Source organism: Eucyclogobius newberryi, unplaced genomic scaffold, assembly GCF_026437365.1.
Source record: "Eucyclogobius newberryi isolate DKJ021-1_F unplaced genomic scaffold, fEucNew1.0.hap1 SCAF_12, whole genome shotgun sequence".
NCBI lineage: Eukaryota > Metazoa > Chordata > Actinopteri > Gobiiformes > Gobiidae > Eucyclogobius > Eucyclogobius newberryi.
In genome coordinates this window covers 36,106,253-36,131,008 of record NW_027315746.1, presented here as the reverse complement: position 1 = coordinate 36,131,008, position 24,756 = coordinate 36,106,253, and the positions used below count along the sequence as shown (strand labels likewise).

Below are 24,756 nucleotides of genomic sequence, written 5' to 3'. Positions count from 1 at the left end.
TGAAAAATCTCATGAATTTTAGGAGAACTAAAATTTGAGGGCCACTCCCACTTGGAGCCGATCATGGCCATGAGTGTCGCCCCCTGCAGGACACTCTGTCCCCTGCAGGACACTCTGTCCAGCAGCTTCAGTGACTGATCCACCCTCGCTGTGTGAAGGAGACGTCGTAGTAGTAGTAGTAGTAGTAGTAGTAGTAGTAGTAGTAGTAGTAGTAGTAGTAGTAGTAGTACTAGTAGTAGTACTAGTAGTAGTACTAGTAGTAGTAGTAGTACTAGTAGTAGTACTAGTAGTAGTACTAGTAGTAGTAGTAGTACTAGTAGTAGTACTAGTAGTAGTAGTATCCTCATCCAAAACATTCAGGAACATGTTTTTGTTCCTGAATGTTCTTCTGGAGAGCTTGAGTGAAGAAGAGGCCGTTTCCTGTCCAGAGGCTGCACTCTGACCAGACTGTCACTTCTCTTTTCAGACAAAACACAGATAAAGTCGCCAGATACTGAACATGGTCATTATGTGACAGATAAGTACATTGATGTTACACAAATTGTTTGCGTCTTCGTTTGCAGAAATGTCCCGTTGGCACGACTGGAATGTTAAAGACATGATTTGGTGTCCACAGCGAGGCGTTGTCAGCAGGACGAGCTCTGCATTCTATTATATAAAGAGCACTTGTTTGGACTAAAATATCACAAATGGTGGAACAAATAAGGTTCACAAAAATCCCAATCAGCAGACTTAAAACCTGTTGGTTAAACTCTTGGTTTGTTCGATACTTATTTATCTGGAGTGTTTTGACTGAACTAAGTTCACATCAAGTCAAAACCAAAACTGGACCGGACCTAAGGCAGAACTAAGCCGGGTCCAAACCAGGTCTAATTTGAATTTTAAATTATGTATATAATGTAGCTTCTGTCAAGTTTTGCGTTAACAGCACGGAGCGGCGAGGGCCACTGTGCGTCTCTTTCTGAGGAACAACAATGCACACGACTCACCAGCTCATTAGAACTGTCCCGTGCTCCGGCCAAAGTCCATTTCTTTGCACTCACACTGCACAAACGTCCCGTGCTTTAGGGCCTAGTGTGAGTGTCCCGTGCTTTAGGGCCTAGTGTGAGTGTCCTGTGCTTTAGGGCCTAGTGTGAGTGTCCCGTGCTTTAGGGCCTAGTGTGAGTGTCCCGTGCTTTAGGGCCTAGTGTGAGTGTCCCGTGCTTTAGGGCCTAGTGTGAGTGTCCCGTGCTTTAGGGCCTAGTGTGAGTGTCCCGTGCTTTAGGGCCTAGTGTGAGTGTCCCGTGCTTTAGGGCCTAGTGTGAGTGTCCCGTGCTTTAGGGCCTAGTGTGAGTGTCCTGTGCTTTAGGGCCTAGTGTGAGTGTCCTGTGCTTTAGGGCCTAGTGTGAGTGTCCTGTGCTTTAGGGCCTAGTGTGAGTGTCCTGTGCTTTAGGGCCTAGTGTGAGTGTCCCGTGCTTTAGGGCCTAGTGTGAGTGTCCCGTGCTTTAGGGCCTAGTGTGAGTGTCCTGTGCTTTAGGGCCTAGTGTGAGTGTCCCGTGCTTTAGGGCCTAGTGTGAGTGTCCCGTGCTTTAGGGCCTAGTGTGAGTGTCCCGTGCTTTAGGGCCTAGTGTGAGTGTCCCGTGCTTTAGGGCCTAGTGTGAGTGTCCCGTGCTTTAGGGCCTAGTGTGAGTGTCCCGTGCTTTAGGGCCTAGTGTGAGTGTCCCGTGCTTTAGGGCCTAGTGTGAGTGTCCCGTGCTTTAGGGCCTAGTGTGAGTGTCCTGTGCTTTAGGGCCTAGTGTGAGTGTCCTGTGCTTTAGGGCCTAGTGTGAGTGTCCTGTGCTTTAGGGCCTAGTGTGAGTGTCCCGTGCTTTAGGGCCTAGTGTGAGTGTCCCGTGCTTTAGGGCCTAGTGTGAGTGTCCCGTGCTTTAGGGCCTAGTGTGAGTGTCCCGTGCTTTAGGGCCTAGTGTGAGTGTCCCGTGCTTTAGGGCCTAGTGTGAGTGTCCTGTGCTTTAGGGCCTAGTGTGAGTGTCCCGTGCTTTAGGGCCTAGTGTGAGTGTCCCGTGCTTTAGGGCCTAGTGTGAGTGTCCTGTGCTTTAGGGCCTAGTGTGAGTGTCCCGTGCTTTAGGGCCTAGTGTGAGTGTCCTGTGCTTTAGGGCCTAGTGTGAGTGTCCCGTGCTTTAGGGCCTAGTGTGAGTGTCCCGTGCTTTAGGGCCTAGTGTGAGTGTCCCGTGCTTTAGGGCCTAGTGTGAGTGTCCCGTGCTTTAGGGCCTAGTGTGAGTGTCCCGTGCTTTAGGGCCTAGTGTGAGTGTCCTGTGCTTTAGGGCCTAGTGTGAGTGTCCCGTGCTTTAGGGCCTAGTGTGAGTGTCCCGTGCTTTAGGGCCTAGTGTGAGTGTCCTGTGCTTTAGGGCCTAGTGTGAGTGTCCTGTGCTTTAGGGCCTAGTGTGAGTGTCCCGTGCTTTAGGGCCTAGTGTGAGTGTTCCGTGCTTTAGGGCCTAGTGTGAGTGTCCCGTGCTTTAGGGCCTAGTGTGAGTGTCCCGTGCTTTAGGGCCTAGTGTGAGTGTCCCGTGCTTTAGGGCCTAGTGTGAGTGTCCCGTGCTTTAGGGCCTAGTGTGAGTGTCCTGTGCTTTAGGGCCTAGTGTGAGTGTCCCGTGCTTTAGGGCCTAGTGTGAGTGTCCCGTGCTTTAGGGCCTAGTGTGAGTGTCCTGTGCTTTAGGGCCTAGTGTGAGTGTCCCGTGCTTTAGGGCCTAGTGTGAGTGTCCTGTGCTTTAGGGCCTAGTGTGAGTGTCCCGCGCTTTAGGGCCTAGTGTGAGTGTCCTGTGCTTTAGGGCCTAGTGTGAGTGTCCCGTGCTTTAGGGCCTAGTGTGAGTGTCCCGTGCTTTAGGGCCTAGTGTGAGTGTCCCGTGCTTTAGGGCCTAGTGTGAGTGTCCCGTGCTTTAGGGCCTAGTGTGAGTGTCCCGTGCTTTAGGGCCTAGTGTGAGTGTCCCGTGCTTTAGGGCCTAGTGTGAGTGTCCTGTGCTTTAGGGCCTAGTGTGAGTGTCCTGTGCTTTAGGGCCTAGTGTGAGTGTCCTGTGCTTTAGGGCCTAGTGTGAGTGTCCTGTGCTTTAGGGCCTAGTGTGAGTGTCCCGTGCTTTAGGGCCTAGTGTGAGTGTCCCGTGCTTTAGGGCCTAGTGTGAGTGTCCTGTGCTTTAGGGCCTAGTGTGAGTGTCCTGTGCTTTAGGGCCTAGTGTGAGTGTCCTGTGCTTTAGGGCCTAGTGTGAGTGTCCTGTGCTTTAGGGCCTAGTGTGAGTGTCCCGTGCTTTAGGGCCTAGTGTGAGTGTCCCGTGCTTTAGGGCCTAGTGTGAGTGTCCCGTGCTTTAGGGCCTAGTGTGAGTGTCCTGTGCTTTAGGGCCTAGTGTGAGTGTCCCGTGCTTTAGGGCCTAGTGTGAGTGTCCTGTGCTTTAGGGCCTAGTGTGAGTGTCCTGTGCTTTAGGGCCTAGTGTGAGTGTCCCGTGCTTTAGGGCCTAGTGTGAGTGTCCTGTGCTTTAGGGCCTAGTGTGAGTGTCCCGTGCTTTAGGGCCTAGTGTGAGTGTCCTGTGCTTTAGGGCCTAGTGTGAGTGTCCCGTGCTTTAGGGCCTAGTGTGAGTGTCCCGTGCTTTAGGGCCTAGTGTGAGTGTCCTGTGCTTTAGGGCCTAGTGTGAGTGTCCCGTGCTTTAGGGCCTAGTGTGAGTGTCCCGTGCTTTAGGGCCTAGTGTGAGTGTCCTGTGCTTTAGGGCCTAGTGTGAGTGTCCCGTGCTTTAGGGCCTAGTGTGAGTGTCCCGTGCTTTAGGGCCTAGTGTGAGTGTCCCGTGCTTTAGGGCCTAGTGTGAGTGTCCCGTGCTTTAGGGCCTAGTGTGAGTGTCCCGTGCTTTAGGGCCTAGTGTGAGTGTCCTGTGCTTTAGGGCCGGGTGTGAGTGTCCCGTGCTTTAGGGCCTAGTGTGAGTGTCCCGTGCTTTAGGGCCTAGTGTGAGTGTCCCGTGCTTTAGGGCCTAGTGTGAGTGTCCCGTGCTTTAGGGCCTAGTGTGAGTGTCCCGTGCTTTAGGGCCTAGTGTGAGTGTCCCGTGCTTTAGGGCCTAGTGTGAGTGTCCTGTGCTTTAGGGCCTAGTGTGAGTGTCCCGTGCTTTAGGGCCTAGTGTGAGTGTCCCGTGCTTTAGGGCCTAGTGTGAGTGTCCTGTGCTTTAGGGCCTAGTGTGAGTGTCCCGTGCTTTAGGGCCTAGTGTGAGTGTCCTGTGCTTTAGGGCCTAGTGTGAGTGTCCCGTGCTTTAGGGCCTAGTGTGAGTGTCCCGTGCTTTAGGGCCTAGTGTGAGTGTCCCGTGCTTTAGGGCCTAGTGTGAGTGTCCCGTGCTTTAGGGCCTAGTGTGAGTGTCCCGTGCTTTAGGGCCTAGTGTGAGTGTCCCGTGCTTTAGGGCCTAGTGTGAGTGTCCCGTGCTTTAGGGCCTAGTGTGAGTGTCCCGTGCTTTAGGGCCTAGTGTGAGTGTCCTGTGCTTTAGGGCCTAGTGTGAGTGTCCTGTGCTTTAGGGCCTAGTGTGAGTGTCCTGTGCTTTAGGGCCTAGTGTGAGTGTCCCGTGCTTTAGGGCCTAGTGTGAGTGTCCCGTGCTTTAGGGCCTAGTGTGAGTGTCCCGTGCTTTAGGGCCTAGTGTGAGTGTCCCGTGCTTTAGGGCCTAGTGTGAGAGTCCTGTGCTTTAGGGCCTAGTGTGAGTGTCCTGTGCTTTAGGGCCTAGTGTGAGTGTCCCGTGCTTTAGGGCCTAGTGTGAGTGTCCTGTGCTTTAGGGCCTAGTGTGAGTGTCCTGTGCTTTAGGGCCTAGTGTGAGTGTCCCGTGCTTTAGGGCCTAGTGTGAGTGTCCCGTGCTTTAGGGCCTAGTGTGAGTGTCCTGTGCTTTAGGGCCTAGTGTGAGTGTCCCGTGCTTTAGGGCCTAGTGTGAGTGTCCCGTGCTTTAGGGCCTAGTGTGAGTGTCCTGTGCTTTAGGGCCTAGTGTGAGTGTCCCGTGCTTTAGGGCCTAGTGTGAGTGTCCCGTGCTTTAGGGCCTAGTGTGAGTGTCCCGTGCTTTAGGGCCTAGTGTGAGTGTCCCGTGCTTTAGGGCCTAGTGTGAGTGTCCCGTGCTTTAGTGCCTAGTGTGAGTGTCCCGTGCTTTAGGGCCTAGTGTGAGTGTCCCGTGCTTTAGGGCCTAGTGTGAGTGTCCCGTGCTTTAGGGCCTAGTGTGAGTGTCCCGTGCTTTAGGGCCTAGTGTGAGTGTCCCGTGCTTTAGGGCCTAGTGTGAGTGTCCCGTGCTTTAGGGCCTAGTGTGAGTGTCCTGTGCTTTAGGGCCTAGTGTGAGTGTCCTGTGCTTTAGGGCCTAGTGTGAGTGTCCTGTGCTTTAGGGCCTAGTGTGAGTGTCCCGTGCTTTAGGGCCTAGTGTGAGTGTCCTGTGCTTTAGGGCCTAGTGTGAGTGTCCTGTGCTTTAGGGCCTAGTGTGAGTGTCCTGTGCTTTAGGGCCTAGTGTGAGTGTCCTGTGCTTTAGGGCCTAGTGTGAGTGTCCCGTGCTTTAGGGCCTAGTGTGAGTGTCCCGTGCTTTAGGGCCTAGTGTGAGTGTCCCGTGCTTTAGGGCCTAGTGTGAGTGTCCTGTGCTTTAGGGCCTAGTGTGAGTGTCCTGTGCTTTAGGGCCTAGTGTGAGTGTCCCGTGCTTTAGGGCCTAGTGTGAGTGTCCCGTGCTTTAGGGCCTAGTGTGAGTGTCCTGTGCTTTAGGGCCTAGTGTGAGTGTCCTGTGCTTTAGGGCCTAGTGTGAGTGCACCTTTAGACACTCTGAATGAAAGGGAATTATTGCTGGAACTGGTGTCAGTGATGTTTCTTCTTATAATAATCGTGACTAAACATTTGATATTGTTATTCCTGCCACAGTATGAGCTGAGTGAGGTGCAGGTCTGGAGGCGGAGTCTCCGGGCTACACACCTGAACGCGGTGAGTTCCACCTTGGCGTCCTCACAGCGGACCAGCTCAGGGATGAGGGACAGGTGGGAGATCTGCACTGCGGCCCACCCAAACTGGAACACCACGATGAAGGGCACGAAGTACAGCACACTGACCCACTGGGGGGTCTGGGGGGAGCAGCCCAGGCACTGGTTAAAGATGAAGGAGAAGGACAGCGCCACACTCAGGCAGCCTGAGGACACACACACAAGTGGCACTGTAAATATGCATGCATGGAAAAGTACACATTACTTTATATCTTCCCTCATCAGAACTAATAATGGCACACCATCTACTGGCAGCAGAGGGAATTACAAAGGGGGGATTGGCACGCCGTTAAAGAAGTGATTTAAGACAGAAATACTCGAGTCTGATGATTTATGGACTTAAAAACTACCTATGATTGGGAAAGAATTACCAGAATTGGGAAATTTGAAAGCATGTGTTTTGGGAGGCTCAGAGGGAGAGGATTAATCAAACGAGTGTGAATGAAGCTAAAAGCTACTCCAGGAGTGTTAGTGATGAGGAACAATGGTTAAAAGATTCAAATGTATACAACACAACTCAAGATGTTTGAATTGTACTGAAATATTTGATGTTTGATTGATTATCTAAGACCAACAGTTGATTAGCAGTGAGGCTTTATTATGGCAATATTTGTCTTAATTGAAATTGATTATTTTAAACAATGACATCTGTACTGTAAAAATGTAGCTGTAGAGAAAGTATAGACTTACAGTATTTTATTAGTAATGTTTAGTGTGTAGGTTAGACCGTGAGGTTTAAGGAGCGGCTTTCTTTTCTTTTCTTAAAATATATATGCATATATCTTTTTTATTTTTCAAAGAATAAACACAGAACACTGAACATAACAGAACAAAACACAGCAAGAGAGATAAAAACATAATAAGCACATAAGCAGACACAGTTTCTCACACAGTTCTCATTTCCTTGTGAATAATGGGCACTTTGACAGTTGTCTTTTTCCAGCAGAATTCCCTTCAAACATGTGATTTTGTGGTCCTCCAATGAGAAGTACATATACTTTCCCATTCTTTGTCAAATAAAAACTACCCTCTATTTCCCATTTATTCTTATATCATTGGTACAGTGGCTGCCAAAATCATCAACACATTTATATAATTTGTATATTATTCCCCTTGAAAGCTCCGATTTATAAACTTTAACAAATATTTCTATCAAAGGATTACGGTGGTTGTTACCTTGTTAAATGTCTTGCTTATAATAGCGCTAATATATAAATCTCAAATCTGTGCTGTTGGGTGCAAAGCTTTGGTCTTAAGCCAAACCAGTTTAAGATTGTAACATCTGTGTTTAGTTAAGTTTGGATCAGCTCCTTCCATGTTGTAAGAACAGATTTGACCCAGGGATTCTCCGCCTCCTCCAAATGACTCAAGCGTCTGACAAAAGCTGTCTCAGCGTCTAAATTAATGATTTCAGCGTTGTCTTTGTTGTATATGGGTCATTATCTCCTATGCAATAATGTCAAATTCATGTGCATTTAGTATTTACCATTATTATTAGTGTTATCTTGTCTTACGCTAACGGTTTTTATTTTATCTTATCTTATTATGTGTAAATATAGTCGTTTTTTATTCTTCATCTGTAAATCCCGTCTGATCATTGTAGATTCAATTTGGGAGTGTTTGTTCCATCCTTTTGGACATAATCAAGGTGTATGAACAACAGTCCACACTTATGTGATACATGTATTAATTGCACAGCATTATAATCAATTCAACTTTGAAATGTACTATTTACTTCAGACTCTGGTCTTCACTGTCAATGCAATGATGTGTGTGAAAGGCATGTATTTTGAAACAGTCACAACATGCAGTCATTGTACATTTTTGTGTGTTTGAAATGTGATTCCAGCAGCTTTTAGTTATATCAGGTGTAACTGAAGTCAGGTGTAACTGAAGTCACCTGACAGTCAGCAGTTCACTTTCACAATGGAGACCCGTGTCAGGCATAAACTCTCAATAAAAAGTGGCAAAGTCTTCCTTTTCAGAGCAGTTGATCCAAACTCCTATACGGTCCAGTCTAAACACTGTAGTATATAGACTGAAAGAGTCTTTTATATTCACAGTGGTGTGAAAAAGTGTTTGCCCCTTCCAGATTTCTTATTTTTTTGCGTGCTTGTAACACTTAAATGTTTCAGATCAAACCATTTTGAATTGGGGTCAAAGATACCAGAAGGAAACACAAAATGCAGTTTTTAAATTACAGTTTTTATTAAAGGAATAATAGAGGATTTTGGCGCGCAATCTGAGTCTCATTTCCTGGTGGTGTGGACCGCGGAGTAGTTCTCCCACATGTCAATCATTCCCTGCGTGCTACTGCACACCTGCAGCCTCATTCCCACGAGAGCAGCATGTTTCTTTGGCTGCACATGTGTGGTTGATATGTGTGTGTTTAGTGAGTTCCTGCAGTTCCAGGACAAACATGACAGCTGTGTTCCAGCTCAGAAGAGACAGAACTCTGGAGACGTGAGATGATGCGATCAGTCGTGATAATAAACAAACACACGTGCAGCAGCGAGGCTGTTGAGTGCTTCTGCACGAGGTTTGATGGGAGGCGGCCTCTTGGAAAGAACAGGAGGGTGGGAGGTGAGTGCGCATGCACATTTAAAAAAAAGGGACCAACAGTTGCCAGACTTCTCAAATCAGCAAAAAAATCTCCATTATTCCTTTAATGGCCCTGTGTGAAAAAGTAATTGCCCCCTAAACCTAATAACTGGTTGGGCCCCCCTTAGCAGCAACAACTGCAAACAAGCGTTCCAGGTCAGGGGGGAGTTAGCGGTAACTGTCCATCAAGAGATAAGATCATGGCGAGAATGAACAACAGACAAGACCATTACAGAGCTTCTTCTAGAGCAGTGGTCCCCAAACTTTTTGACTCGAGGGCCACATTGGGTTCTAAAATTTGGCCGAGGGGCGGGGCCAGGAAAATATGGTGTGTTTGTTTGAACTAATGAATTACTATAAATTACAAACAAAATTTGACCTGTAACTTGTAACAAAGCAACAAATGCATTAAATAATGATTATCTACTGTCTTCTACTGTCCACAAGAGTCTTCTACTGTCCACAAGAGTCTTCTACTGTCCACAAGAGTCTTCTACTGTCCACAAGAGTCTTCTACTGTCCACAAGAGTCTTCTACTGTCCACAAGAGTCTTCTACTGTCCTCAAGAGTCTTCTACTGTCCTCAAGAGTCTTCTTCAGTGTCAAACACGTGCGCTTCCTGCTTGATTGGCCCCGGTGGCCGTTTGTGGTGAATTTTATTTTCTCCGCACCATAGATTTGCAGAACGCACTATGCTATGTGCGAGCGGCGCACTGCACTATGCTATGTGCGAGCGGCGCACTGCACTATGCTATGTGCGAGCGGCGCACTGCACTATGCTATGTGCGACCGGCGCACTGCACTATGCTATGTGCGAGCGGCGCACTGCACTATGCTATGTGCGAGCGGCGCACTATGCTATGTGCGAGCGGCGCACTATGCTATGTGCGAGCAGTGCGCAGCTGCGCAGTTTAGAGGGAACAGTGCCATCTCTTGGCGAAATGTGGGCATTACAGGCGAAAGGTAAAATGAACGGCCAGCCACAGTATCGTGAGTTTGAATCCCGACATTTGCTGCATGTCCTCCTTTCTCTCTCATCATTCCCCTTCCTGTCTTTCTCATTCCATCTACTGTCTAATAAAGCCTACGGCAAAAAAAGAAAAATAATAATAATATTTTTAAATTTTTTATAACTTGGACAAGCTTGGCGGGCCGGATTGAAAGGCCCAGCGGGCCGGATGTGGCCCGTGGGCCGTAGTTTGGGGACCACTGCTTGAGACACTGGGCTATCGTAAGAGCAACAGTGAGATGAAACAGCCACCATGGAAAAGGAGGTTGGAGGCTAAAATCAAGACAGCCCCTGAGGCCCAGAAAGGTGCAATGCCAAAGCAAGTACCCAAGAGGTACAACCAGATGCCCAAACCTGAAGCACTCCAAACTGCCAAACAAAGGCCCCAAGCCTTAGCCAGCCGCCTAAAGAGGAACACGAGAGAGAATGAAGCCAGGAGAATAAATAGGTTGTTCTCGTCTCAACAGGCGAAAGTGTAGCTCAACGGCAGTGTAATAACAGCAGAGCAGACCCACCAAGGCTGGAAACTGAACAGTACTGGAAAAGCATATGGGAAAGAGAGACATCCCACAACCGAGATGCTCAGTGGCTGATGGCTCTGAGAGAGCATGAATCCTGAGCAGAACCTAGTTACCATCACTGTCAATATTCAAATGTCTTGATAGTGTTTAGACTTATACACCATGTAATAGTGTGTTTAGACTTATACACATGTAATAGTGTGTTTAGACTTATACACCATGTAATAGTGTGTTTAGACTTATACACCATGTAATAGTGTGTTTAGACTTATACACCATGTAATAGTGTGTTTAGACTTATACACCATGTAATAGTGTGTTTAGACTTATACACATGTAATAGTGTGTTTAGACTTATACACATGTAATAGTGTGTTTAGACTTATACACATGTAATAGTATGTTTAGGGTTATACACATGTAATAGTGTGTTTATGGTGCATGTACCTTTGGAAATAATGAAGTTACATCAAACCATCCTTGGAGGAAAATGCGACCCCATATGAGGCATATTTATCATGCCTTTAAAAGATTCTGGGGAGAGCACTGTGGACAGCACCAGCCCTGACATGACTCATGATACTGGCTTAAGAAGCTCACCTCACTCCACGAGGCCCTAGCAGCCCAAATGAACACACTGTTAAAGGACGGAACTCACCCTGAATGTCTGACCGAAGGGCGTACGATGCTGATCCAGAAGGATCTTTCAAAAAGGCACAGTCCTGTCCAACTATCGGCCAATAACCTGTCTCTCCACGAGGTGGAAGCTCCTGTCTCTCCACAAGGTGGAAGCTCCTGTCTCTCCACGAGGTGGAAGCTCCTGTCTCTCCACAAGGTGGAAGCTCCTGTCTCTCCACAAGGTGGAAGCTCCTGTCGGGCAATATGGCGGCTAAGATAAGCGGCACATGGATCAGTACATGAGCAGTGCTCAGAAAGGCATCGGCAAAAATGCCAGAGGTGCAAAACATCAGCTCCTGGTGCAAAACAGTCTCACGGGACTGAACCTGACACACCTGACACTGCCTGGATCCATTACAAGAAAACTACGACTCAATGCCACACACTTGGATCATGGAATGCTTGGTACAACATCAATGGGGCTCAAGAGCCTTCAGAGGGAACTCCATGAGGCTGCAGAAAACCACCCTGGAGGCCAACGGCAAGGTGGTCCACACAGAGGGAAGGTGGTCCACACAGAGGGAAGGTGGTCCACACAGAGGGAAGGTGGTCCACACAGAGGGCAGGTGGTCCACACAGAGGGAAGGTGGTCCACACAGAGGGAAGGTGGTCCACACAGAGGGCAGGTGGTCCACACAGAGGGAAGGTGGTCCTCACAGAGGGAAGGTGGTCCACACAGAGGGAAGGTGGTCCACACAGAGGGAAGGTGGTCCACACAGAGGGAAGGTGGTCCACACAGAGGGAAGGTGGTCCACACAGAGGGAAGGTGGTCCACACAGAGGGAAGGTGGTCCACACAGAGGGAAGGTGGTCCACACAGAGGGAAGGTGGTCCTCACAGAGGGAAGGTGGTCCACACAGAGGGAAGGTGGTCCACACAGAGGGAAGGTGGTCCACACAGAGGGAAGGTGGTCCACACAGAGGGAAGGTGGTCCACACAGAGGGAAGGTGGTCCACACAGAGGGAAGGTGGTCCACACAGAGGGAAGGTGGTCCACACAGAGGGAAGGTGGTCCACACAGAGGGAAGGTGGTCCACACAGAGGGAAGGTGGTCCTCACAGAGGGAAGGTGGTCCACACAGAGGGAAGGTGGTCCACACAGAGGGAAGGTGGTCCACACAGAGGGAAGGTGGTCCACACAGAGGGAAGGTGGTCCACACAGAGGTAAGGTGGTCCACACAGAGGTAAGGTGGTCCACACAGAGGGAAGGTGGTCCACACAGAGGGAAGGTGGTCCACACCGAGGAGGTCTCACTCCCAGAAGGACAATAGCAGACATTGAGGACAGTTACAAGGACCTGTGAGTCCCACAGACAAATGGCAACGAAGAGGAAACAAGTCCTGAAGCAGCTCAATGGCAAGAACAAGGCAAGAAACAGCTCCCTGCCACGCCCTGTCAGTGATCAGACCCTGCCACGCCCTGCCAGTGATCAGACCCTGCCACGCCCTGCCAGTGATCAGACCCTGCCACGCCCTGCCAGTGATCAGACCCTGCCACGCCCTGTCAGTGATCAGACCCTGCCACGCCCTGCCAGTGATCAGACCCTGCCACGCCCTGCCAGTGATCAGACCCTGCCACGCCCTGCCAGTGATCAGACCCTGCCACGCCCTGCCAGTGATCAGACCCTGCCAGTGATCAGACCCTGCCACGCCCTGCCAGTGATCAGACCCTGCCACGCCCTGCCAGGGATCAGACCCTGCCACGCCCTGCCAGGGATCAGACCCTGCCACACCCTGCCAGGGATCAGACCCTGCCACACCCTGCCAGGGATCAGACCCTGTCACACCCTGCCAGGGATCAGACCCTGCCACACCCCGTCAGTGATCAGACCCTGCAGGAATTATCAGTTGGCCAAAGGAGGAGATACAGACCACAGATGTTATGACACAAAAGCTCCTGATCATGGAGGGTTCCATGCAAAATCCAGCACCTGAGACTGGACACTAGCACCCTGAAACTGGACACTAGCACCCTGAGACTGGACACTAGCACCCTGAGACTGGACACTAGCACCCTGAGACTGGACACTAGCACCCTGAGACTGGACACTAGCACCCTGAGACTGGACACTAGCACCCTGAGACTGGACACTAGCACCCTGAGACTGGACACTAGCACCCTGAGACTGGACACTAGCACCCTGAGACTGGACACTAGCACCCTGAGACTAGACACTAGCACCCCGAGACTGGACACTAGCACCCTGAGACTGTACACTAGCACCCTGAGACTGGACATTAGCACCCCGAGACTGCACACTAGCACCCTGAGACTGGACACTAGCACCTTGAGACTGGACACTAGCACCTTGAGACTGGACACTAGCACCTTGAGACTGGACACTAGCACCTTGAGACTGGACACTAGCACCTTGAGACTGGACACTAGCACCATGAGACTGGACACTAGCACCCTGAGACTGGACACTAGCACCCTGAGACTGGACACTAGCACCCTGAGACTGGACACTAGCACCCTGAGACTGGACACTAGCACCCTGAGACTGGACACTAGCACCCTGAGACTGGACACTAGCACCCTGAGACTGTACACTAGCACCCTGAGACTGGACACTAGCACCCTGAGACTGGACACTAGCACCCTGAGACTGGACACTAGCACCCTGAGACTGTACACTTGCACCCTGAGACTGGACACTAGCACCCTGAGACTGGACACTAGCACCCTGAGACTGGACACTAGCACCCTGAGACTGGACACTAGCACCCTGAGACTGGACACTAGCACCCTGAGACTGTACACTAGCACCCTGAGACTGTACACTTGCACCCTGAGACTGTACACTAGCACCCTGAGACTGGACACTAGCACCCTGAGACTGGACACTAGCACCCCGAGACTGGACACTAGCACCCTGAGACTGTACACTAGCACCCTGAGACTGGACATTAGCACCCTGAGACTGTACACTAGCCGTAAGGAAGGAGGCGGGGACTAGTGAGTGTGAGAGCCACTATCCAGGACGAAACGTCCAAGATCCATAAGTACATCAAGGACAAGGCTCCTACAGAGGACGTGCTCAGTGAATGTCTCAGACAATGAGGAACAGAGGACGATGAGGTGCTGGAGGGACCATCATGGAAGGACACGCCCCTACATGGGGAGGATACGCCCCTACATGGGGAGGACACACCCCTACATGGGGAGGACACACCCCTACATGGGGAGGACACGCCCCTACATGGGGAGGACACGCCCCTACATCTGAACCACAAACTGGACTGGACTCATAACACAGACTGTACAGGAAGAGCCAGAGTCGGCTCTACCTCCTGAGGAGACTCAGGTCTTTTGGAGTGACAGGGCCACTCCTGACAGGGCCACTCCTGACAGGGCCACTCCTGAAGACCTTCTATGACTCTGTGGTGCATCAGCTCCTGTAGGTGTGGCCTGCTGGAGCAGCAGCATCACAGAGAGGGAGAGGAGGAAGCTTGACAAAGCTCCGTCCTGGGCTGTGCTCTGGAATCGGTGCAGGAGGTGGAGGACAGAAGGGTCCTGGCTAAACTCACATCTATGCTGGACCATGAGTGTCGCCCCCTGCAGGACACTCTGTCCCCTGCAGGACACTCTGTCCCCTGCAGGACACTCTGTCCCCTGCAGGTCACTCTGTCCCCTGCAGGTCACTCTGTCCCCTGCAGGTCACTCTGTCCCCTGCAGGTCACTCTGTCCCCTGCAGGTCACTCTGTCCCCTGCAGGTCACTCTGTCCGCTCTGGAGAGCAGCTTCAGTGACTGATCCACCCTCGCTGTGTGAAGGAAAGGTTTCACAGTCTGTCCTTCTGCTGCTGTCACACTCTACAACAAACACTGTCATACCCATGTGCAATACTGTCATACACAAGTGCAATACTGCCATACCCATGTGCAATACTGCCATACCCATGTGCAATACTGCCATACCCATGTGCAATACTGTCATACCCATGTGCAATACTGTCATACCCATGTGCAATACTGTCATACACATGTGCAATACTGTCATACCCATGTGCAATACTGTCATACCCATGTGCAATACTGTCATACCCATGTGCAATACTGTCATACCCATGTGCAATACTGTCATACCCATGTGCAATACTGTCATACCCATGTGCAATACTGTCATACCCATGTGCAATACTGTCATACACATGTGCAATTAATGTCATTCATGTGCATATAACTGATGTAAATTAGAGTGTTTACTTTACCATTATTATTAGTAGTACAGTGATCCCTCACTATAACGTGGTTCACTTTTCACGCTGTTGCTGCTTCATGGATTTGCATCATGCATTGTGTTCTGCATTCTGATTGGCTAAACAGTCTCTCCGCGTCTTCTCTACCTGTGTCAATAACATTATGGATTCATATGAACACGTACGTAAAAACACTTGCCAAATTGAAGTTTGAGAGGCTGGTGAGAGCGGTGTGTGAGCTTCAATGTTTTATGGAGTATTTCATTGTATAATAACTGTAAAAAAATAAAGGTTTCTACTTCACGGATTTCGCCTATTGCGGTTTCTTTTTGGAACGTGACCCCCGCGATAAACGAGGGTTCACTGTATTTGTCTTATGCTAGCTATTTTTATCTTTATTTTTATTTTCTGCCCTCCATTTCCTATTAAGATATGAGAGGTCCTCTCATATCTTTCTTTAAGTTATCTGTCATTTCCCCCTGTATCTACCTGCGTTGCAACAATGAAATTTCCCCATGTGTGGACAATAAAGGAATCTCTTATCTACCACACCAGACAAGACCTAAGACCAAGACCCAAGGTGTAGGCTGTGCAAAGGGGCCCCTGAGACAAGACCCAAGGTGTAGGCTGTGCAAAGGGGCCCCTGAGACAAGACCCAAGGTGTAGGCTGTGCAAAGGGGCCCCTGAGACCATCCCGCACATAACTGCAGGTGCAGATGCTGCAGGGACAGCACACATGGAGCTCCATCACCAGGAGCTGGTATAGTGTACAGAAACATCTGTGCAGAGCACGAGCTGGAGACCCCAAGGACAAAGTGGAAACACCTCCAAAGGTGGAGAACGACCGAGACAAGGTCCTCTGGGACTTCCAGATACAGACCGACCGAATGGTAATGGAACCAAGCGGACATAGTGGTGGTCTCAAGGGTCAGAGGAAAGCCGTGGTGGTGGACATTGCAGTACATGGGATGGTGAGAGAGGAGCTGGAGAAGGTCTGGAGCCTGAAGGTATCGGTGGTGCTGTAGTGACCGGAGCACTTGGGGCAGTGACCCCCAAACATCAGACATCTCGGCCCAGAAAAGTGCAGGAACAGCAAAGATATTAGAGGAGACAAGCTTGAAGGGGGAGGAATAGAGACCACCCGTGGGTGAGTATATGTGTGCATGTGTGTGTGTCTGTCTGTGAGTGTGTGCGTGTGTGTGTGCATAAGACAGGAGGTAATATGGTTAATACATGGAAAGTGGTCTTTTTGTAGTTTTCAAAAACAAAACGTTTCTCTTTTGTTTGAGTGGATTAAAATGTCACAAATAGAAGAGCAAAAGGAGGGTGCCGAGTCTGATGGAGCTCACCCACGAGGTGCCAGCTCTTCCTCTTGCCGTAGTTGGCACATCCTGGCGTTCTGTCCGACTCGTAGCCAATCAGAGGAGTGCAGATGCCGTCTGCGATCTGGCCCACCAGCAGCAGCACTCCTGCACACACAGGTCCATTACAAGATTAATGAAATGGTCAAACATTTGATTCAATAGTGTTGGATTCATTTAAAGGTCATGATATTCTTCTGCTCCTCACCCAGACATTACTTCATAAATCTAATCTGAATCCTCCTGAATCACACTCTTTAATCCTGAGAGTAAAAAGGAACAACTTTTGCCTCGTTTATTTCATTTCTCTGCAAAGCCTCTACACCAAGTTTGAACCTCTTTTTATGTAATCTTTCCTTTTTTTTATTCTTGGGACCAACCCCCTATTTTTCACCAAGTGAACATTAACTAAGACAAAGGTACAAAAAATCCATTGCGGAAATGAAAAAAAAAAAAAATATATATATATATATATATATAATGAAATTTGGCAGAAAATTGCAGCGTGGCGACGGCAGCGGCTATATTTTACACTTATTGTAAAATAATCTGGTCAGGATCCACTGTGAACGGCTCACATGGAGCAGGTTCAGGTCTGGACAGTGTCGGGGCTTCAGAGTTAAACATTTAAGGTCAAAATAAAAACATTGGCGTTGGAGATAATGAAATCAATGACAAGTGAAAACATCAAGGGCCAAAGTTTGGACGTGACCACAATTGTAGATGACGTCACTGAGGTCCTCCTGAGCGCTTACTTCAAGTTTAGACAGACTCCTAAGTCACCAAAACAAAAACATGACACAAAAGGACTCTTCTTAAAGGCCATGTCAGCTTCATGTAACACGGCAACTCTTAGAACACATGTTTCAAATACAAGGCCCGCGGGCCAAATCCAGCTTGCCAGACGTTTTAATCCGGCCCGCCGAACATTTCAAATTTATATTAAAAAAGGGCGTCTACAGAGCCGCGGGGCGCGGCCGAAACTGCCATGTTATTTTGTGCCGCCCGCGGCTCCTGAAACTGCTGCGCTATTTAACCACGCCGTTTTAGACAGCGCCAGGTTAGGGTTAGAGTTAGAGTTAGAGTTAGAGTTAGGGTTAGGGTTAGGGTTTAGGGTTAGAGTTAGGGTTAGGGTTAGGGTTAGGGTTAGAGTTAGGGTTAGAGTTAGGGTTAAAGTTAGGGTTAAAGTTAGGGTTAAAGTTAGGGTTAAAGTTAGGGTTAAAGTTAGGGTTAAAGTTAGGGTTAAAGTTAGGGTTAAAGTTAGGGTTAAAGTTAGGGTTAGAGTTAGGGTTAGAGTTAGGGTTAGAGTTAGAGTTAGAGTTAGAGTTAGAGTTAGGGTTAGAGTTAGGGTTAGAGTTAGGGTTAGAGTTAGGGTTAGGGTTAGGGTTAGGGTTAGAGTTAGAGTTAGAGTTAGAGTTAGAGTTAGAGTTAGGGTTAGTTAGAGTTAGGGGTTAGGGTCAGGGTTAGAGTTAGAGTTAGCCATGAGGCTATATGGCAATGCCGCGGTTCCTGAAACTGCTGGGCCAACTACGGTTCATAGAACCGTAGTTACATCCGTAACCATTTTTATCGCTAAAACTACGCGTCCCACAATGCCGCGGGTGACCGCTCCTCCCCCACGGGGCTCTTCTACACTGCTGTGTGCATGTACCTTTAAATATGTAAAGTAAAGTACACCACCAGCACCAACATGTACCTTTAAATATGTAAAGTAAAGTACACCACCAGCACCAACATGTACCTTTAAATATGTAAAGTACACCACCAGCACCAACATGTACCTTTAAATATGTGAAGTACACCACCTGCACCAACATGTACCTTTAAATATGTAAAGTACACCACCAGCACCAACATGTACCTTTAAATATGTAAAGTACACCACCTGCACCAACATGTACCTTTAAATATGTAAAGTACACCACCAGCACCAACACGTACCTTTAAATATGTAAAGTACACCACCTGCACCAACATGTACCTTTAAATATGTAAAGTACACCACCAGCACCAACATGTACCTTTAAATATGTAAAGTACACCACCTGCACCAACATGTACCTTTAAATATGTAAAGTACACCACCAGCACCAACATGTACCTTTAAATATGTAAAGTACACCACCTGCACCAACATGTACCTTTAAATATGTAAAGTACACCACCAGCACCAACACGTACCTTTAAAGGTGTAAAGTACACCACCTGCACCAACATGTACCTTTAAATATGTAAAGTACACCACCAGCACCAACACGTACCTTTAAATATGTAAAGTACACCACCTGCACCAACATGTACCTTTAAATATGTAAAGTACACCACCTGCACCAACATGTACCTTTAAATATGTAAAGTACACCACCAGCACCAACATGTACCTTTAAATATGTAAAGTACACCACCTGCACCAACATGTACCTTTAAATATGTAAAGTACACCACCTGCACCAACATGTACCTTTAAATATGTAAAGTACACCACCAGCACCAACATGTACCTTTAAATATGTAAAGTACACCACCTGCACCAACATGTACCTTTAAATATGTAAAGTACACCACCTGCACCAACATGTACCTTTAAATATGTAAAGTACACCACCTGCACCAACATGTACCTTTAAATATGTAAAGTACACCACCTGCACCAACATGTACCTTTAAATATGTAAAGTACACCACCTGCACCAACATGTACCTTTAAATATGTAAAGTACACCACCTGCACCAACATGTACCTTTAAATATGTAAAGTACACCACCTGCACCAACATGTACCTTTAAATATGTAAAGTACACCACCTGCACCAACATGTACCTTTAAATATGTAAAGTACACCACCTGCACCAACATGTACCTTTAAATATGTAAAGTACACCACCTGCACCAACATGTACCTTTAAATATGTAAAGTACACCACCTGCACCAACATGTACCTTTAAATATGTAAAGTACACCACCTGCACCAACATGTACCTTTAAATGTGTAAAGTACACCACCTGCACCAACATGTACCTTTAAAGGTGTAAAGTACACCACCAGCACCAACATGTACCTTTAAATATGTAAAGTACACCACCTGCACCAACATGTACCTTTAAATATGTAAAGTACACCACCTGCACCAACATGTACCTTTAAATATGTAAAGTACACCACCTGCACCAACATGTACCTTTAAATATGTAAAGTACACCACCAGCACCAACATGTACCTTTAAATATGTAAAGTACACCACCTGCACCAACACGTACCTTTAAATATGTAAAGTACACCACCAGCACCAACATGTACCTTTAAATATGTAAAGTACACCACCTGCACCAACATGTACCTTTAAATATGTAAAGTACACCACCTGCACCAACATGTACCTTTAAATATGTAAAGTACACCACCTGCACCAACATGTACCTTTAAATATGTAAAGTACACCACCTGCACCAACATGTACCTTTAAATATGTAAAGTACACCACCTGCACCAACATGTACCTTTAAATATGTAAAGTACACCACCTGCACCAACATGTACCTTTAAATATGTAAAGTACACCACCTGCACCAACATGTACCTTTAAATATGTAAAGTACACCACCTGCACCAACATGTACCTTTAAATATGTAAAGTACACCACCTGCACCAACATGTACCTTTAAATATGTAAAGTACACCACCAGCACCAACATGTACCTTTAAATATGTAAAGTACACCACCTGCACCAACATGTACCTTTAAATATGTAAAGTACACCACCTGCACCAACATGTACCTTTAAATATGTAAAGTACACCACCAGCACCAACATGTACCTTTAAAGGTGTAAAGTACACCACCAGCACCAACATGTACCTTTAAATATGTAAAGTACACCACCTGCACCAACATGTACCTTTAAATATGTAAAGTACACCACCTGCACCAACATGTACCTTTAAAGGTGTAAAGTACACCACCAGCACCAACATGTACCTTTAAATATGTAAAGTACACCACCTGCACCAACACGTACCTTTAAATGTGTAACGTGCACTTGTACCAGCTGAGGTCAAACCTGGACCACAACAGGACCAATCCAAGACTAAACTGGGCTTGAACCAGGACCAAACGAGGACCGAACCTGAACCAAACTGGGACCGAACCTGAACCAAACTGGGACCGAACCAGAACCAAACGGGGACCGAACCTGAACCAAACTGGGACCGAACCTGAACCAAACTGGGACCGAACCAGAACCAAACGAGGACCGAACCTGAACCAAACTGGGACCGAACCTGAACCAAACGGGGACCGAACCTGAACCAAACTGGGACCGAACCTGAACCAAACGGGGACCGAACCTGAACCAAACTGGGACCGAACCTGAACCAAACGAGGACCGAACCTGAACCAAACTGGGACCGAACCAGAACCAAACCGGGACCAAACCAGAACCAAACCGGGACCAAACCAGAACCAAACTGGGACCGAGCCGGGACCGAACCTGAACCAAACGAGGACCAAACCAGAACCAAACTGGGACCAAACCAGAACCAAACCGGGACCGAACCAGAACCAAACCAGAACCAAACCGGGACCAAACTGGGACCAAACCTGAACCAAACTGGGACCAAACCAGAACCAAACCAGGACCGAACCAGAACCAAACGAGGACCAAACCAGAACCAAACTGGGACCAAACCAGAACCAAACCGGGACCGAACCAGAACCAAACCAGAACCAAACCAGAACCAAACGAGGACCGAACCAGAACCAAACTGGGACCGAACCAGAACCAAACCGGGACCAAACCAGAACCAAACCGGGACCAAACCAGAACCAAACCGGGACCAAACCAGAACCAAACTGGGACCAAACCAGAACCAAACCGGGACCGAACCAGAACCAAACCAGAACCAAACCGGGACCAAACTGGGACCAAACCTGAACCAAACTGGGACCAAACCAGAACCAAACCAGGACCGAACCAGAACCAAACGAGGACCGAGCCGGGACCGAACCTGAACCAAACTGGGACCGAACCTGAACCAAACTGGGACCGAACCAGAACCAAACGAGGACCGAACCTGAACCAAACTGGGACCAAACCAGAACCAAACGAGGACCGAACCTGAACCAAACTGGGACCGAACCAGAACCAAACGAGGACCGAACCAGAACCAAACTGGGACCAAACCAGAACCAAACGAGGACCGAACCAGAACCAAACTGGGACCGAACCAGAACCAAACGAGGACCGAACCTGAACCAAACTGGGACCGAACCAGAACCAAACGGGGACCGAACCAGAACCAAACTGGGACCGAACCAGAACCAAACCGGGACCAAACCAGAACCAAACCGGGACCAAACCAGAACCAAACTGGGACCAAACCAGAACCAAACTGGGACCGAGCCGGGACCGAACCTGAACCAAACGAGGACCAAACCAGAACCAAACTGGGACCAAACCAGAACCAAACCGGGACCAAACCTGAACCAAACTGGGACCAAACCTGAACCAAACTGGGACCAAACCAGAACCAAACCAGGACCGAACCAGAACCAAACGAGGACCGAGCCGGGACCGAACCTGAACCAAACTGGGACCGAACCAGAACCAAACGAGGACCGAACCTGAACCAAACTGGGACCAAACCAGAACCAAACGAGGACCGAACCTGAACCAAACTGGGACCGAACCAGAACCAAACGAGGACCGAACCAGAACCAAACTGGGACCAAACCAGAACCAAACGAGGACCGAACCAGAACCAAACTGGGACCGAACCAGAACCAAACGAGGACCGAACCTGAACCAAACTGGGACCGAACCAGAACCAAACGGGGACCGAACCAGAACCAAACTGGGACCGAACCAGAACCAAACCGGGACCAAACCAGAACCAAACTGGGACCGAGCCGGGACCGAACCTGAACCAAACGAGGACCAAACCAGAACCAAACTGGGACCAAACCTGAACCAAACTGGGACCAAACCAGAACCAAACCGGGACCGAACCAGAACCAAACCAGAACCAAACCGGGACCAAACCTGAACCAAACTGGGACCAAACCTGAACCAAACTGGGACCAAACCAGAACCAAACCAGGACCGAACCAGAACCAAACGAGGACCGAGCCGGGACCGAACCTGAACCAAACTGGGACCAAACCAGAACCAAACGAGGACCGAACCTGAACCAAACTGGGACCGAACCAGAACCAAACGAGGACCGAACCAGAACCAAACTGGGACCAAACCAGAACCAAACGAGGACCGAACCAGAACCAAACTGGGACCGAACCAGAACCAAACGAGGACCGAACCTGAACCAAACTGGGACCGAACCAGAACCAAACGGGGACCGAACCAGAACCAAACTGGGACCGAACCAGAACCAAACCGGGACCAAACCAGAACCAAACCGGGACCAAACCAGAACCAAACTGGGACCAAACCAGAACCAAACCGGGACCAAACCTGAACCAAACTGGGACCAAACCTGAACCAAACTGGGACCAAACCAGAACCAAACCAGGACCGAACCAGAACCAAACGAGGACCGAGCCGGGACCGAACCTGAACCAAACTGGGACCGAACCAGAACCAAACGAGGACCGAACCTGAACCAAACTGGGACCAAACCAGAACCAAACGAGGACCGAACCTGAACCAAACTGGGACCGAACCAGAACCAAACGAGGACCGAACCAGAACCAAACTGGGACCAAACCAGAACCAAACGAGGACCGAACCAGAACCAAACTGGGACCGAACCAGAACCAAACGAGGACCGAACCTGAACCAAACTGGGACCGAACCAGAACCAAACTGGGACCGAACCAGAACCAAACGAGGACCGAACCTGAACCAAACTGGGACCAAACCAGAACCAAACGAGGACCGAACCTGAACCAAACTGGGACCGAACCAGAACCAAACGAGGACCGAACCTGAACCAAACTGGGACCAAACCAGAACCAAACGAGGACCGAACCTGAACCAAACTGGGACCGAACCTGAACCAAACTGGGACCGAACCAGAACCAAACGAGGACCGAACCTGAACCAAACTGGGACCGAACCTGAACCAAACTGGGACCAAACCAGAACCAAACGAGGACCGAACCTGAACCAAACTGGGACCGAACCAGAACCAAACGAGGACCGAACCAGAACCAAACCGGGACCAAACCAGAACCAAACCGGGACCAAACCAGAACCAAACTGGGACCAAACCAGAACCAAACCAAACCAGAACCAAACCGGGACCGAACCAGAACCAAACCAAACTGGGACCAAACCAGGACCGAACCAGTACCAATATGCACCCTTAGTATTACCCCAGGTTTTGTCTGCTCTAGTCCTGCTTAATGTTGATGAGGGGGAAAACACAAAAGTACTAATTTGTCATCACCATTTTCAATAGTTTTTATTTTATTATTTTATAACATTTTTCAGAATCTCAATTTGTTAAATCGTCTTCATCTAATCAACATTCATGATTAAGACCTGTACAAGTGAATGAAGTGCTGCTTTGTAGAGAACATCTTTAGCTCTCATTTGGATTAAATCAAACACTCGATAAATAATGATTTCCGTGTGAAATGTTTAATGTTTAGAGAGAACAAAAAAGCTGAAAATAAACTATAGTTTTCCCGGTGGTGCCTCCCTGAGAGGACATGGTTTATGAAGTCGTGTCTAAGGCTGAATCATTCTTAATTCATCCTGAACATTAGTAGTTGTAAGAGTTGTGTATGTCCCGCCCGCCTCTCTTACCCGCGGCCGTGTTCTGGAAGCCGAGCACGTCATGGTAGAACACCAGGAGGTACGTGAACCACATGGAGGCGCACAGGTCGTTCAGGAAGTGTCCGACTGCATAGCTTAGCCTCCGGCCCAGAGGCAGCGACATCGTCCCGGGGCTCGAGCTCAAGCACCCGCGTTACTGCTCCATGCGTGACTGCTGCGTGTCTGATGCGTGTGTCACTTTCCTGTCAGGTCAGGTGACAAGTCTCCCGTAAAAACGGCGCGTCCAGAGGAGGAGCACCTTTTCTATCGCGTGACCTCGTGGGTAAAAGACTTAAAATGTGCACAAAAGCTCGCACGACAGTCACGCGGCTCCATTTTCCTCCTGTTTAGTGAAAGATAAGCACGATTATAGCCGGAGAAATGCGTGAAATGCGTGACATTGTTGTCCTGTTAGCTAGCAGTGCTACACATCAGGCGCGCGAGGCAGATGATGTAAACAGACCGGTGTTGATTATGTCAGCTGAAAAAGGACCAATGAGAGCGCGGGAGAAAAGCGCTAGGCCAATCACGACGCGGCAATCACGTGACAAGGAAGTATGCAGACAGATGTGGCAGGACAATTACAGTTTAAATGTCTTTGTTTCGCTCTTAAATCACGGTTGTA

At 48.7% G+C, this 24,756-nt stretch overlaps 1 protein-coding gene across 1 annotated transcript in view; it reads right to left on the bottom strand.

Moving 5' to 3' along the window:
- The window catches only part of LOC140356769 (major facilitator superfamily domain-containing protein 12-like), a 35,448-nt gene extending 10,921 nt beyond the window's left edge, over positions 1-24,527 (bottom strand). Inside the window, exons 1-3 of the mRNA XM_072441961.1 lie at positions 24,123-24,527; positions 16,340-16,459; positions 5,921-6,131 (exon numbers count right to left, since the gene is read on the bottom strand). Coding sequence (XP_072298062.1) covers positions 5,921-6,131; positions 16,340-16,459; positions 24,123-24,255 — 464 coding nt within the window. The 5' untranslated portion in view covers positions 24,256-24,527. The remainder of the gene's footprint in view (positions 1-5,920; positions 6,132-16,339; positions 16,460-24,122) is intronic.
- Positions 24,528-24,756: the final 229 nt, after the last annotated feature.